General features: G+C 35.1%; 1 protein-coding gene across 1 annotated transcript in view; it reads left to right on the top strand.

Moving 5' to 3' along the window:
• Positions 1-14,784, top strand: part of LOC113100637 (NACHT, LRR and PYD domains-containing protein 3-like) — a 37,899-nt gene that overhangs the window by 8,252 nt on the left and 14,863 nt on the right. Inside the window, exons 2-6 of the mRNA XM_026265263.1 lie at positions 1,407-1,504; positions 1,596-1,712; positions 4,081-4,197; positions 4,522-4,876; positions 4,970-6,516. Coding sequence (XP_026121048.1) covers positions 1,428-1,504; positions 1,596-1,712; positions 4,081-4,197; positions 4,522-4,876; positions 4,970-6,516 — 2,213 coding nt within the window. The 5' untranslated portion in view covers positions 1,407-1,427. The remainder of the gene's footprint in view (positions 1-1,406; positions 1,505-1,595; positions 1,713-4,080; positions 4,198-4,521; positions 4,877-4,969; positions 6,517-14,784) is intronic.

Genomic DNA, 14,784 nt, shown 5'->3' on the forward strand with positions numbered 1-14,784 from the left:
AAGCGTTTATTCACATGGCTTTAACATTAAAAACATCACGTGTGAGAAATTACGGGACTTGATTAATGTTAAAAGAGTTATTAACCCTCTGTTGTTCAGTCATTTTAGACAGGAAAAAAATGTTTGGAAATTAAAATAAATGCTACTTCATCGCATCGTGCTGATATAAAACTCTGTGACTACGTGTCTTACACTGTGGTATAACAGATGACCCTTCTTTCTTTCTTTCTTTTTTTTTTTTTGTTCATAAGGTGGATATATATATATATATATATATATATATATATATATATATATATATATATATATATATATATATATGTATATACACTGAAAAAAACAATAAGTAAATTTACTTAATTTTTATTTTGGCAAGTATTTGCACAAGAATTTTTCAAGTAAATTTAACACATTTGGAAATTAAGTAAATCTACTTAACTAAGTTAAGAAAAAAAAATAAAAATAATAATAAGTATATTTTATTGAGTAAAATTTAATTTAAATAATATTAAATTAACACATTTAGCAGACACTTTTATCCAAAGCAACTTACAGTGCATTCAGGCTAACAATTTTCACCTATCATGTGTTCCCGGGGAATCAAACCCCAAACCTTACGCTTGCTAATGCAATGTTCTACCACTGAGCTACAGGAACAATACAAGATCTGGTGAAAAATAAGTGAAAACTTCACTTACTTACTTTTTTATTTTGGAAAAAGGAATTTGGAAAAGTTTTTACAATAATAAAAAACCTGAGATTCTAGAAATTTCTAAATGTAAAATTATTTTATTCAAAACAGTTTTATCAAATGAGGGTAAATAAGTCTCTAACTTCTGTCCCTTTAAACCAGTTTACAGCAAAGACAGCACGAAGGACTGGATGCACATGATAAATATTCTGCAGTTAAGAAAACAGACAAAAGAAATATATATATATATATATATATATATATATATATATATATATATATATATATATATATATATAATAGTCCATAATTTAGATAACTATATTAATTGTAAAAATTATTACACGATCATGGCCTTTGGTGAACAACATAAGATAGATACAGATACAGCATATACATTCACACCTCACTGTTAAACCAGGCTCAGTCGCAGACATCTGTGCTTCTGAAATGATTGTCTTTATCTGTATAATGTAGTAGTTAGGTATAGAGCTAGTCATAACTGTTAGTTTTGTGAAAATAACTAACATTTTATTTTCAGGCAAATTTGCTGATTGTGGCTCATTCTGCCAGCACGGGTCACAAATGTATTTTCTGTATCAAACTGCTGCAGCTCCACATTCTCTTCAATCTCATTGTGTGTAGAGTTAAGATTTCACTGGAATAATAATCTCAATATCATGTGTCCTGTGTTCTCTTGTGTTTCCATGTGCAGGTGTGACGTCAGTTTGTCATTATGGAGAACAGAGAGAGATCTTCATCTCCTGATCTTCCTCTTAACCTCAGTGATGAACCAGTGACCTCTGACCCCAGGTGAGATATAATCCAGTGCTAGACACAACAGAGAGTTATAATAAAAGAACAGCAGGCAGAACTAAGGAAATAACTGTTTCTGTTTTCTCAGGATCTCATGGAAGCTGAGATCTTCATCTCCGGATCACAGCTGTGTGTCTCTGAAGAGTGATGCATCCATGGGTCATCCTCCTTTATTCAGTGATGATCCAGTGACCTCTGACCCCAGGTGAGATCCCACAAACCAGGCCCAGAGTCTGTTGCTGGTGTTTAGTGACTCCACACACTGACTTACAATTAGACCTGTAACTAACCTTCACTTTACTGATTAATCTGTTTCTTTGATTCAGAATAAGGGTGTGTTGACACTTGTCATGTTTGGTGTGATGAAACACACTCTGGTGTGATTGCTCTGTTAGTGTGGTTCATTTGAGTAAGTGTGAACGCTGTTATCTGAACTCTGCTGCGCACCAAAGCTCAACAGGACGAACTGCAGGAAACTCTTGTGCTTTCATCTGAAGAGCTGAATATAAAGCGTTTCAGAGTTTCAGATGACTTGCTCCTGCATCTTTCCCACTGTAAACCCGACAAGTAACTTAACTCAAACGGTTTGAGTAAACAGATATCCTTAAGTTATGTTAACTCAAACCGTTTGAGGAAACCGATTGCCTTAAACCATTTAAGTTCAAAAAACTAACAGTTACGAGTACTCTGAACTTAATTCAGTTGAGTTCACTGAAAGAAGATATACATTGCAATTAAGTAATTAAACGATTAACTAAGTGCTGATTGAGAATTAGTGATGAACAGCTGCTGTTAACAAACAGAATCACTGAAGAAAAGAGAAACACAAGAACTACTACAACTGACTTCAGACACAGCCTTAGATGAAATCAACTGAAATAAAACACATGAAATCTCTCAAGATCTGATTAAATAACCCCACAAACAGCATCAGCAGCTCCACTTATTAATAACCAGACTGACTTTATTTCTGTCAGACGTCTACAGAAGATCTTATTGAGAATGAACTAAGGTTTAGATGTTGATTTATTGTTTCATTTGAAGTAACCATGTTAGAGATCAGTGTCTGCTTTAGTTGGGCTCTTGACCCTTGATTTCTGTCTTAGTCTTTTCTCTGGCTGTTATAACTGTGTGTTTCTAAAACATGTTTGTTGTAATTCAAAAGCCCAGAAGAAATACCATCAGGTGTTAACCTGTACCTAGGTGTAGGTTGTTATACTTTATATCAGTGATGATAATGATCAATTATTTATCTGTATGGCGTCTAATGGAGTAGGTGTTGTGTAATTAGAAGTGATTTTAGTAAAAGTGACACTAAGAGCCAGTGATTCTGTGATAATCAGTTAATATTAAAATGACTTTCTAAACATTTTGTACACATAACTTTTTCTTCTATGCCAGTAATTGGTCAGACACAGACATCAATAATCAGAATATGAACCTCTACAATGGTGACGAAAAAACATGCTGCAATGCATTCTGGGTACTATTGTAGTACAGAACTCATCCATGGCTCCCAGCATGCTCTGCAGCATTTTTTTATGGTCACCATTGTTGAGGTTCATATTCTGATTATTGATGTCTTTGTGTGACTGATTGACATCGAAGAAGACCACAATGTTTGGAAAGTCATTCAGATTAACTGATTATTACTGAACCACTGGCTCTTAGCGTCACTTTTACTAAAATTAATCAAATTACACAACACTTATTTCATCAGAGGGTAGACTCTGTACAGTTCAATAATTGATGACTATCATCACCAATATAAAATATAACAATCTACACCTAGGTACAGGTTAACGCCTGATGGCATTTCTTCTGGGCTTTTGAGTTACAACAAACATGTTTTAGAAACACACGGTTATAACAGCCAGAGAAAAGACTAAGACAGAAATCAAGGGTCAAGAGCCCAACTAAAGCAAACACTGACCTCTAACATGGTTACTTCAAATGAAACAATAAATCAACATCTAAACCTTAGTTCATTCTCAATAAGATCTTCTGTAGACGTCTGACAGAAATAAAGTCAGTCTGGTTATTAATAAGTGGAGCTGCTGATGCTGTTTGTGGGGTTGTTTTATCAGATCTTGAGAGATTTCATGTATTTTATTTCAGTTGATTTCATCTAAGTCTATGTCTGAAGTCAGTTGTAGTAGTTCTTGTGTTTCTCTTTTCTTCAGTGATTCTGTTTGTTAACAGCAGCTGTTCATCACTAATTCTCAATCAGCACTTAGTTAATCAATTAATTACTTAATTGCAAAGTTTAAAAACTTACATGGTTTAAATCGAGGCAATCTGTTTACTCCAATGGTTTGAGTAAAGTTTACTTATCGGGTTTTACAGTGCACAGCAGCTGTTTTCATCTGTTTATCCACAGAATATATAAAGTGATATAAAGTGATGTGACGGACAGATGTTTCTGTGTACAGCGTTCAGACGACACTAATCCATAATCACACTCACTGACGTGTATTTTATTATCAACTCTATCAGTTATTGTTAAAGTTCTGCTTATAATAAATGAACAGCAGACAGAACTAAAGGAGGAATGCTTTCTGTGTGTTTATCAGGATCTTCATGAAGAGATCTTCATCTCCGGATCACAGCTGTGTGTCTCTGAAGAGTAACGCATCCAAGCTGTATAATCCTCCTGCATTCAGTAATGATCGAGTGACCTCTGACCCCAGGTGAGGATAATCGTGTGGTGATGATTGAACTGTTTTATGGGAGTCAGAAACACACTCAATACACACAGATCCTCACACAATGAACACATGAGCTCCTACATTAAAACACTTCAGGAGCGCTATCAAGATGTGATGAATATATCATTAAAATATCTAATAGTTTACTTTAATTAAGGAATACAACAAGACATTTACGTGCAAAATTATTGAATTCATTAGAATACAAAAGTTTTTAAATAGTTTGTATTCTCTAACGATTTAGATGTTAATGTACACATCCTTTATCTCAGATGTGTTTAATCAGTTGTTCTTGTGATATTTCAGCAGATCAGATGGAGAGAGAAGCATCTCTGGAGGAGTCTCCTCTGTCTTCTGTCTGAACAACACGAGCGTTACAGCGTCTCTGAATAAACCTGATCAAGCAGTGAATGATGAACTACAGAGAGTCAAAGAGCAGCACAAAACCAGCATGAAGAACAAGTATGAGAGATTATGTGAGGGACTGAAACTCCAGGAGAATGAAAGCCTCCTGAACAGCATCTACACACAGCTCTACATCATAGAGGGAGAGAGAGAAGGAGTGAATGAAGAACATGAGGTTTTACAGATGGAGAAAACAGCCAGAACACAACACTCACAAGACACTCCAATCTACTGCAATGACATCTTTAAAGCCTCCGCTGAAGCAGGATCTGAGGAGAAAGAGCAGATCAAGACTGTTCTTACTAAAGGCATCGCTGGAATCGGAAAAACCGTCTCTGTGCAGAAGAAGAAGAAGAAGAAGAAGAAGATCAAGACTGTTCTTACTAAAGGCATCGCTGGAATCGGAAAAACCGTCTCTGTGCAGAAGTTCATTCTGGACTGGGCCGAGGGAAAAGCCAATCAGGAGGTAGATTTCATGTTTGTGCTTCCATTTCGAGAGCTGAACTTGATCCGAGATCATCAGTACAGTCTTCACAGACTTCTGCTGGACTTTCATCCTGAACTTCAAGATCTGGACTCACAGATTTATGAGGAGTGTAAAGTTGTGTTCATCTTTGATGGTCTGGATGAAAGCAGAATCACACTGATGTTTTCAGACGCTCAGGAAGTTTGTGATGTGACTGAGACTTCATCAGTGGCTGTGTTGATGTCAAAGCTGATGAAAGGAGAGCTGCTTCCCTCTGCTCTCATCTGGATCACCTCCAGACCAGCAGCAGCCAATCAGATCCCCTCCAAATACATCCACCGTCTGACAGAAATTCAGGGATTCACTGAGCCTCAGAAGGAGGAATATTTCAGGAAGAGAATCAGTGATGAGCATCAAGCCAGCAGAATCATCTCACACATCAGAAGAGCAAGAAGCCTCCACATCATGTGCCACATCCCCGTCTTCTGCTGGATCTCATCCACTGTGTTTCAGAAGCTCCTGGAAGAAGATCTGAGAGCAGAAATCCCTCAAACTCTGACTGAAATGTACATCCACTTCCTGCTGACTCAGATCAACATGAGGAAGCAGAAGTATGAAGAGAGAGATCCAGAGAAACTCCTGCCGTCCAACAGAGAAGTGATTGTGAAACTTGCTGAAGTGGCTTTCAAACAGCTGATGAAGGGCAATGTGATGTTCTATGAGGAGGACCTGATTGAGAGCGGCATACACATCACTGATGCCTCAGTGTATTCTGGGATTTGCACTGAGATCTTTAAGCAGGAATCTGTGATTCATCAGAGGAAAGTCTACAGCTTCATTCATCTGACCGTTCAGGAGTTTCTTGCTGCTTTCTGTGTGTTTTTCTGCTACTTAATGAAGAACAAAGAGCCAGTGCATAAATTCAGTTATGATCAAGTCTCTCTGTGTGATCTGCTAACATCAGCAGTAGATAAAGCTGTGGGTAGTAAGAATGGTCATCTGGATCTGTTCCTGCGGTTCCTGCTGGGCGTCTCACTGGAGTCCAATCAGAGACTCTTACAGGATCTAATGACACACACAGAGAACAGCTCAGAGACCATCAGAGAAACCACACTGTACATTAAAATGAAGATCAGAAATGATGGTGTTGATGATTATTTTAAACATCCTCCTCTCTCAGTTGGTGAATCCATCAATCTGTTCCTCTGTCTGCTGGAAGTGAAAGATCAGACTCTGTTCAGAGAGATTCAGGAGTTTGTGAAATCAGACAAACACTCAGAGAAACTCTCTCCTGCTCAGTGCTCAACAATCTCCTACATGCTTCAGATGTCAGAGGAGACACTGGATGAACTGAACACCAAGAAATACAACACATCAGCTGAGGGGAGAAGAAGACTGATACCAGCTGTGATCAACTGCAGAAAAGCCCTGTAAATGTTTAATCATCAACTAAAGGATCATATTTAATAATGAATCTGACTCCTTTACAATAAATGTTCCTGAATGAGAGATTTTCTCCAGAATAACAGGCCAGAATCCAGAGTCATGACAGGTGTTTTTAGTACAGTAGATAATGGAGTAAAGCCTCTGTTATTATTAATTATCCATTAATTTTGAAAATGTTGATCACTTTTTTCATGAAATCGTTTGTAAAAGTTAAAACATGAAAGCACTGTATTTATTCAGTCTGGTGAATCAACTAAAATATATGAAGAAACAAGTAAAAGTTCATAATTTATAGACACACAGTAGGGATGCAGTGATTAACCGGTTTCACGATTAACCGCGATTTAAAACATCACAGTTAATAAATCACAAAATCTTTACTGCACCGAGTGTTTCTGTCACACAGAACAGAACTGTTGCAAGTACACAGCAAAATCCCCAGTGTTAATTTAACACTCTTGAGTGTGGACACATATAAACACTGAAGCAGTGTTAAAAGTAGGGCTGCACGATTAATCGCATGCGATTGTCATGCGTGTCTTTGTCAGTAAAGCCGGTTCTGTGATTAGCAGTAAATGTCCACCACCTGGTTTCAAGTGGAGCGGCACTTCCCAGCTAGAATTTTCTTTGTTCTAAAATGTTCTAAGAACATTCCCATGGATTGTTCTAACAATGTTTTTAGCGGGTAGTTTTATTTTTGTTCCCAGAACGTTCTCTCAAAATATAGGATAACGTTCTCTAAAAACATTCTACAAATGTTTATCAATAACATTATTAGAACATTATTCCATAACATTCTAATTAAGATTTAAGTGGATGTTTAGATGTGGATGTTGATGTCTGTTTAAAAGTAATAGCTTGGTTTGATGTCACCATAATGCTGGTAAGTGTTGGCTTTAGTTGTGCAATTTGACACTTGACTTGTCGGTGTTGTTTTTTAGCTGCTGTCATCTTTATTATGGCTAAAACAGCAAACAAATGTGTGGTTCAATGGTGCTGTTTGCTTGCTGATGATTGATATGTCTGATTACTTGTTTTCACCCAAGCTACTGTGTGGTGTTAGTTAAGTATTATTTATTAAAGTGACTCAATGGTCAACAGCCTGACACCCAGTTGAATTTAAAACAGATAATTTCAAAGATTCAAAAAAATTTGTCACACAAACATCAAGATTCAGTGTATGAATCTCAACAATGGTGACATGCTTTATGCCGCAATGTATTCTGGGTACATCATGCAAAACTCATCTGTAGCACCCAGAATGCATTGCGGCATGAAGCATGTCACCATTGTTGAGATTCTTACACTAATTCTTAAGGTCTCTGTATGTCTAAGCATCCTAAGGTTTGAAGTGATTCTAAAACAATGTAGTTTAAAAAGATCAGACAAAAATAAAATGACATAAATTGTCAGGACCCTGTGTATTGCAACACATCTGCTATAGTCACTAATATTAAATTAATAGCGTAGAACAGACTCCTGGTAAAATCAGTTGATCAGATTATTACATTAAGACATCTTTAATATCAGCCAGTAACCAACATTATCTAATGACATCTTTTTCTCAATGTTTTTGCTGTAACAGATATAATTACAGCAGCTAAATGAACGCTAACACTGAAAAGACTCATACTTCCTAAGTACTGATCAGCATAATGGTGACATCAAACTAAACTATAATTTTCAATAAACCATCAACATCTCTGTTAATCTCAATAAGAACTTTTTTACATTTATGACAGAAATAACTCTTGTTTATAATAAGTGAAGATTGTCATGTTTTTGGAGTATTTACGCTAGAGTTTGACACCAAACAGAGGTTGGGTTTTCACTTTCAACCAACATCTGACTTCTGAGCAATGTCAGTCCACATCTAGTGTGATGTGAAGCCGTAATTCACTGACAAGCTGTGCAATATCACGTTCATAATCGCAGATTAATCGCATGCGGTTATGAACGCGATATTGCGTAGCTTGTCAACGATCCACGGCTCTGTATATTAGGTGCGGCTCCATTTGAAAGCAGCTGATGGACATTTACTGCTAATCACAGAACCATCTTTACTGATGAGACACGCATGACAATCGCATGCGATTAATCGTGCAGCCCTAGTTAAAAGTAACACTGAAGCAGAGTTGAAGTTAATGAGATAATTAAGAAGTTAATTGAGTTATGATTGACCATTATTGAAGACACCTGATGTTAACAAGCAGAATCACAAACGAGAAAAATCACAATTTGTGTGTCACCATTATAGTGGTCAGTGTTTGCTTTAGTTGGGATCTTGAACCTTCAGTTATTAAGGTTTCTTTACTGTACACATAAATTAGGTGGATAAGTGATCCAGCATTTTTGCCATAATATGTAAGATCTTTTTGTCTCTGATCTCTGATCTGATAGAAATAAAGTCAGTCTGGTTAGTAATGAGTGAAGCTGGTAAAGCTGTTTGTTGATTGTTTAAATCTTCAGTTGATTTCATCTAAAGCTGTGGCTGAAGTCAGTTGTATTTCTTGTGTGTGTCTTGTTTCTCTTTTCTTCAGTGATTCTACTCATTACCAGCAGCTGTTGATCAGTGTCTGAATTCACTCATTAGTGTTCATTCTCTCTGTCAGGTGGACTATATTAGTAAACGCATGTAGGGAATAGTGAATGAGGGTAGTGTTGTCAAAAGACCCGGTACCTCGGCAACAAGTCGGTAAAATTTTTTAAAAATGTGACAGTAACAGGTTTCTTTAAGTACCGGTAGTACCGAGGTCCTGTTCAAAACCGGTTCAGCACTATTATTTCCGCGAAGCAGAATCTCAAAATCCAGTCATGAAAATGAAAAATACATTTTAATATGGACAGTCATGGAATTTGTCAAAGTTAGCATAAACTAATCAAATCAAATCTCCATATGGACCAGTATCTGTAAATGTTAAGCCGCAAAAGTTTGAAATATGAATCCGTGTTCTGCCCGTCTCTGTGTGAATTAATGCATGGCAGAGACGTGCAGGTTTGTTTACTACATAGACTGAAGCACATGACGCTTGCATTAATTTCAGCATCTGAGCTTCAGAGTTCTCTCTCCATCAAGCGATCTAAACTTTTCAGTTCATCTCAATGGAAGCACAGCGAACCTGTATTTGTGAAGGCGCATGACTCACCGTTGCTTTACTGATAGCACTGTTTCTCACACATGCAAAGAGAGAGAGAGCGAGAGTCTTACCACGCTGAATCAACACACTATATGTAAACTATTCTTTGTTGTCTTCTCCTGTCAAAATAATGGAGTTCATTTAGAATTATTCATTTTTTTTTTTTCGAACAAGCAGAAGAAATAACGGTTTCTCCGGTAATGGGCAGAGCTAATGCACAAATGGCAATTTCATTGGCTGGCGCTGATCTAGTACCGCCCCTGTTTTGATTTCATCAAATCAGTTTGACCAAACGCATACAACGTGATTAATATTCATGAACCCAGCAGCTCATCAATTCATAGTGCATTGTATCAGACTTTCCGCTAGAAAAAAATGTTTTCCTTTTCCGGACATTTTGATGATATGCCAGTCAAGTATCGCCTCTTAATTAGTCAAGTTGAGGAAAACTGGAGGCAGGCTATGTAACGTAAAAAATGACATAATCAGGCCGCCGAATGCAACATGTTTATTAGCCCAACTTTCAAATAGACGGAAAAAAAAACATTTTCTACTATGGTTCATTTCTTCATTCGGATCTATTTGCGATCCATTCCATTCTAAACAAACAAAGCATATGTTTCGTCCTTGTTTCATTATAGATTAAGATAATAATTCATAAATGCACGCATAATTATCAGTGAACTTGATAAAAGTTGCAGATATGTTTTACATGCATGCACAAACAAATGCCTTTCAACTTATGTGTGCAAAATTCAGAATGAAATGAATGTGCAGCAATTTGTACAAATAGAGATTCTAGGTCTACTATACATGTTGTTAAATAAGCTTATTTAGTATTTGTTAAAATATTATAATGTTATTTTTTAATTTATGTTGATTATGAAAAGTGAACCGCACGAGTAAGATAAGATGCGCAATATCGAGAGACATGGAGCGGGTCAGACATGATTTTGACCACTTAATTAAGTTTTGTTTAGTAGAAATACTTTTTTGAAGTCAATTTCGTTTTGTATAAATTATATCTTAATTTTAATAATTTTTTGTATCAACCAATTGCCTGGATTTAATACATAAGAAGCAAATATAGCAGACGACAGGCCTAATCATGCAGGCGCCCTCGCGGCCACTTGCATTGCTAGTGAACTGGAGTGCATCTCATCCTAATTTAACGAAACTCAGCGTAGGCCTCACAGACATGACATCTATCTTAAGAAAGCTTGAAATGTCTTTTTAACAATGTAAAACGAAATTTTTTTTACCTATGCTAATTACACATTAAATTCAGGTAGGCTACTGAGTCGCTGTCTTCAGTGCCCAGAAAAGCGCTGAAACGGAGATGAAAGGGGAACCCGTTTTTATTTATTTATTTTTCTGGAGGCCCACCTACAATCAAAATCCTGGCGCCGCTAGTGCTTCGCAGCGGTCTGATATCAAGAAATAACAGACCGCATTCCACATTGGAATTCAACCAAGCCATGTAATAATGTTTAATAACTTTCAAACGAGCCTGTTCCTTCATAACATAGCCAAAGTTCGGTGTATTTTTGCTTTATACATTTTAGGCTTATTCTCAAATTCAGATTGTGTTGGGGTGGGCGGGATTATTAGGCAATTTTATTCTGACAATTTGACCGGAGAGATTTAATTTTGTCGGACATTTCATTTTTTTTCCGGCCAATGTCCGGCAATTACCGGACAACGGAAACCCTGCATTGTATATACATTAGTATGATAGTAAAATTAGTTGCAGTATTATCTTTTAATAATAATTAAGATCTACTGTATTTCTTTTTTTTACAAAAACCCTCAATGTCCAAAAATACCTTAAGCATCACCACCAGTCTTAATTCAGTTAAACTGACAAATATGCATTCATTAGGCCTAAGAGTTAATTTTTACATAAAGGCATTGTGCTAGAAATATTACTATTATTTATTAAAATGTATGTGATACTGCACTGAAAAAAGTAATAAGTAAATTTACTTAATTTTTATTTGGCAAGTTTTTGCACAAGCATTTTTCAAGTAAATTTAACACATTTGGAAATTAAGTAAATCTACTTAACTAAGTTAAGTAAAAAAAAAAAAAAAAAAAAAAAATCACCGATATAAAGTATAACAACCTACACCTAGGTACAGGTTAACACCTGATGGCGTTTCTTCTGGGCTTTTGAGTTACAACAAACATGTTTTAGAAACACACGGTTATAACAGCCAGAGAAAAGACTAAGACAGAAATCAAGGGTCAAGAGCCCAACTAAAGCAAACATTGATCTCTAACATGGTTACTTCAAATGAAACAATAAATCAACATCTAAACCTTAGTTCATTCTCCATAAGATCTTCTGTAGACGTCTGACAGAAATAAAGTCAGTCTGGTTATTAATAAGTGGAGCTGGTGATGCTGTTTGTGGGTTGTTTAATCAGATCTTGAGAGATTTCATGTATTTTATTTCAGTTGATTTCATCTAAGTCTGTGTCTGAAGTCAGTTGTAGTAGTTCTTGTGTTTCTCTTTTCTTCAGTGATTCTGTTTGTTAGCAGCAGCTGTTCATCACTAATTCTCAATCAGCACTTAGTTAATCAATTAATTACTTAAATGCAAAGTTTTAAAACTTACATGGTTTAAATCAAGGCAATCTATTTACTCAAACGGTTTGAGTAAAGTTTACTTATCGGGTTTTACAGTGCTATTTCTTTTGTCTGTTTTCTTAATTGCAGAATATTTATCATGTGCATCCAGTCCTTCTTGCTGTCTTTGCTGTAAACTGGTTTAAAGGGACAGAAGTGAGAGACTTATTTACCCTCATTTGATAAAACTGTTTTGAAAAAAAAAAAATATTTTACATTTAGAAATTTCTAGAATATCTGTTTCAGGTTTTTTGTTAGTGTAAAAACTTTTCCAAAATAAAAAAGTAAGTAAGTGAAGTTTTCACTTATTTTTCACAAGATCTTGAAGTGTTCCTGTAGCTCAGTGGTAGAACATTGCATTAGCAAGCGTAAGGTTTGGGGTTTGATTCCCCGGGAACACATGATAGGTGAAAAGTGTTAGCCTGAATGCACTGCAAGTTGCTTTGGATAAAAGTATCTGCTAAATACATTAATTTAATATTATTTAATTAAATTTTACTCAATAAAATGTACTTATTATTATTTTTTATTTTTTTTACTTAACTTAGTTAAGTAGATTTACTTAATTTCCAAATGTGTTAAATTTACTTGAAAAATGCTTGTGCAAAAACTTGCCAAATAAAAATTAAGTAAATTTACTTATTACTTTATTCAGTGTGCTACTACTGTTGAAAAAATTTATAAAACTTTATTTTTTTAAAGAAATAAATCACAATATTTCTTCCATGTTTTAATTTTAATAGCAAATCCCCTTTATTTACCAAAAATGAAATGTTTAAATTTCATAAATTAAAAGACAAACTAAATTTGGGTGAAACTTGTTTACTTTTTTCATAATTATATAACTTGTAGAAAAAACTTTAAACACAATTGTAAATAAGTATAAAAAATAGCATTGGTTTTATTTTTAGTGCTAAAAAGTTATTTTTTTACCGTGGTACTGTGACAACACTAAATGAGGGTGTAGGGTGTGATTTGAAACACAGCCGCTGAGTGTCGAGTTTGAACATTATTAATTTACGATTTATAGCAGCAGGCTACCTTCTCGAAAATTATAAATATTTCCCAGAATGAACTGTTTTAATGAAAAACAGCATGTTGCTGACAAAATTTGGCTGTTTTTTAAAGCAATTTTTTTTACAGTGAAAATGGTCCTGTCTGAAGTATGTTTACAGTTTTTTTACAGACGCTAGGACACATTTCTCAATACTTAGGTCACTTTTGCCAAACTCTTCACACAGTGAGCACAACAGAAGTCAATGAGGGCTAAACTGAGGATCAATTATCATTGCTTTGGCACAAAATGCATTCAATGACTACATCTCTCAAATTTGATGAATTCTTTTCTCACTCAGACACAACAACTGACAAAACTCTTTGTGCGTACAAGTCAATTTGCACATGCTTACATAATGTTTTCAAAACTGTTAAACTTATGTTCAAAACAATAACATAATACAAAACTGAATAAGACAGCTGTTTGCTACATTTCAACAGTAATATTTGAATGAAATATATTTTAAATCTTAAAATTAAATGCTATAATAACAATTGGACAATTAGTAGATTAGCATTACTATTGTATCTGTATCAGTGGATGGTGTGGATACTAATTGTTGTATTTTGTAATTACTCTGTGCAAAAAAATTAAAATAAATAAACGTCATAAAATATTGAAGAATTCTGCATCATGTCTGATTCATTCCAGTAACATATATTGCAGTGAATTATAAACAGAGATGTGTCCTTGTTTTACACAAGAAAACATTGTATAATGCTACATGTTGTTAGTGTTTTTTAGGTCATTGTTTTGTGGCTGACAAAGTGTGTTTTTCGACTGTCAACCTTTGCTAGTGTTCTGGAAGAATGAGTTGATTTGAGACATGAAGAAAGTGTTTTGGTAGTTTTGATTATGAAATGAACTGCTGTGCCAAGCTGAAAGTTGGTTAGGAGAACTGTGTGAAGAGTTTTGCAAAAGTGACCTAAGTGTTGAGAAATGTGTCCTAGCATCTGTAAAAAACTGTAAATGACATATAAGTGTTTTTTATATGACATATAAGGTTTAAATGATTTGGCAGCCAACTGTTGTCAACATTGATGATTCTAATAATAAATCAGCATATTAGATCAAGTGACACTTTATACTGGATTAATGGCTGATGGAAATTCTGCTTTGCATCACATAAATAAATGATATTTCTAAAGGATATTAAAATAGAAACAATTATTTTTATATTGTAATAAAATTTTGCAAGATGTTTTTTATAGTATTTTTGATCGAACAAATGTAGCCTTGATGAGCAGGAGATACTTCTTTAAAAACATTACAAGTCTAACTGATCCCAAACTTTTGACCGGTAGTGTGTGTGTGTGTGTGTGTGTGTGTATGTGTGTATATATATATATATATATATATAATTGTATATCAGAATCAGAAGGTGCTTTATGACAAAGTATGTTTATACACACAAGGAATTTAAGTAT

Source organism: Carassius auratus, unplaced genomic scaffold (assembly GCF_003368295.1).
Source record: "Carassius auratus strain Wakin unplaced genomic scaffold, ASM336829v1 scaf_tig00217318, whole genome shotgun sequence".
NCBI lineage: Eukaryota > Metazoa > Chordata > Actinopteri > Cypriniformes > Cyprinidae > Carassius > Carassius auratus.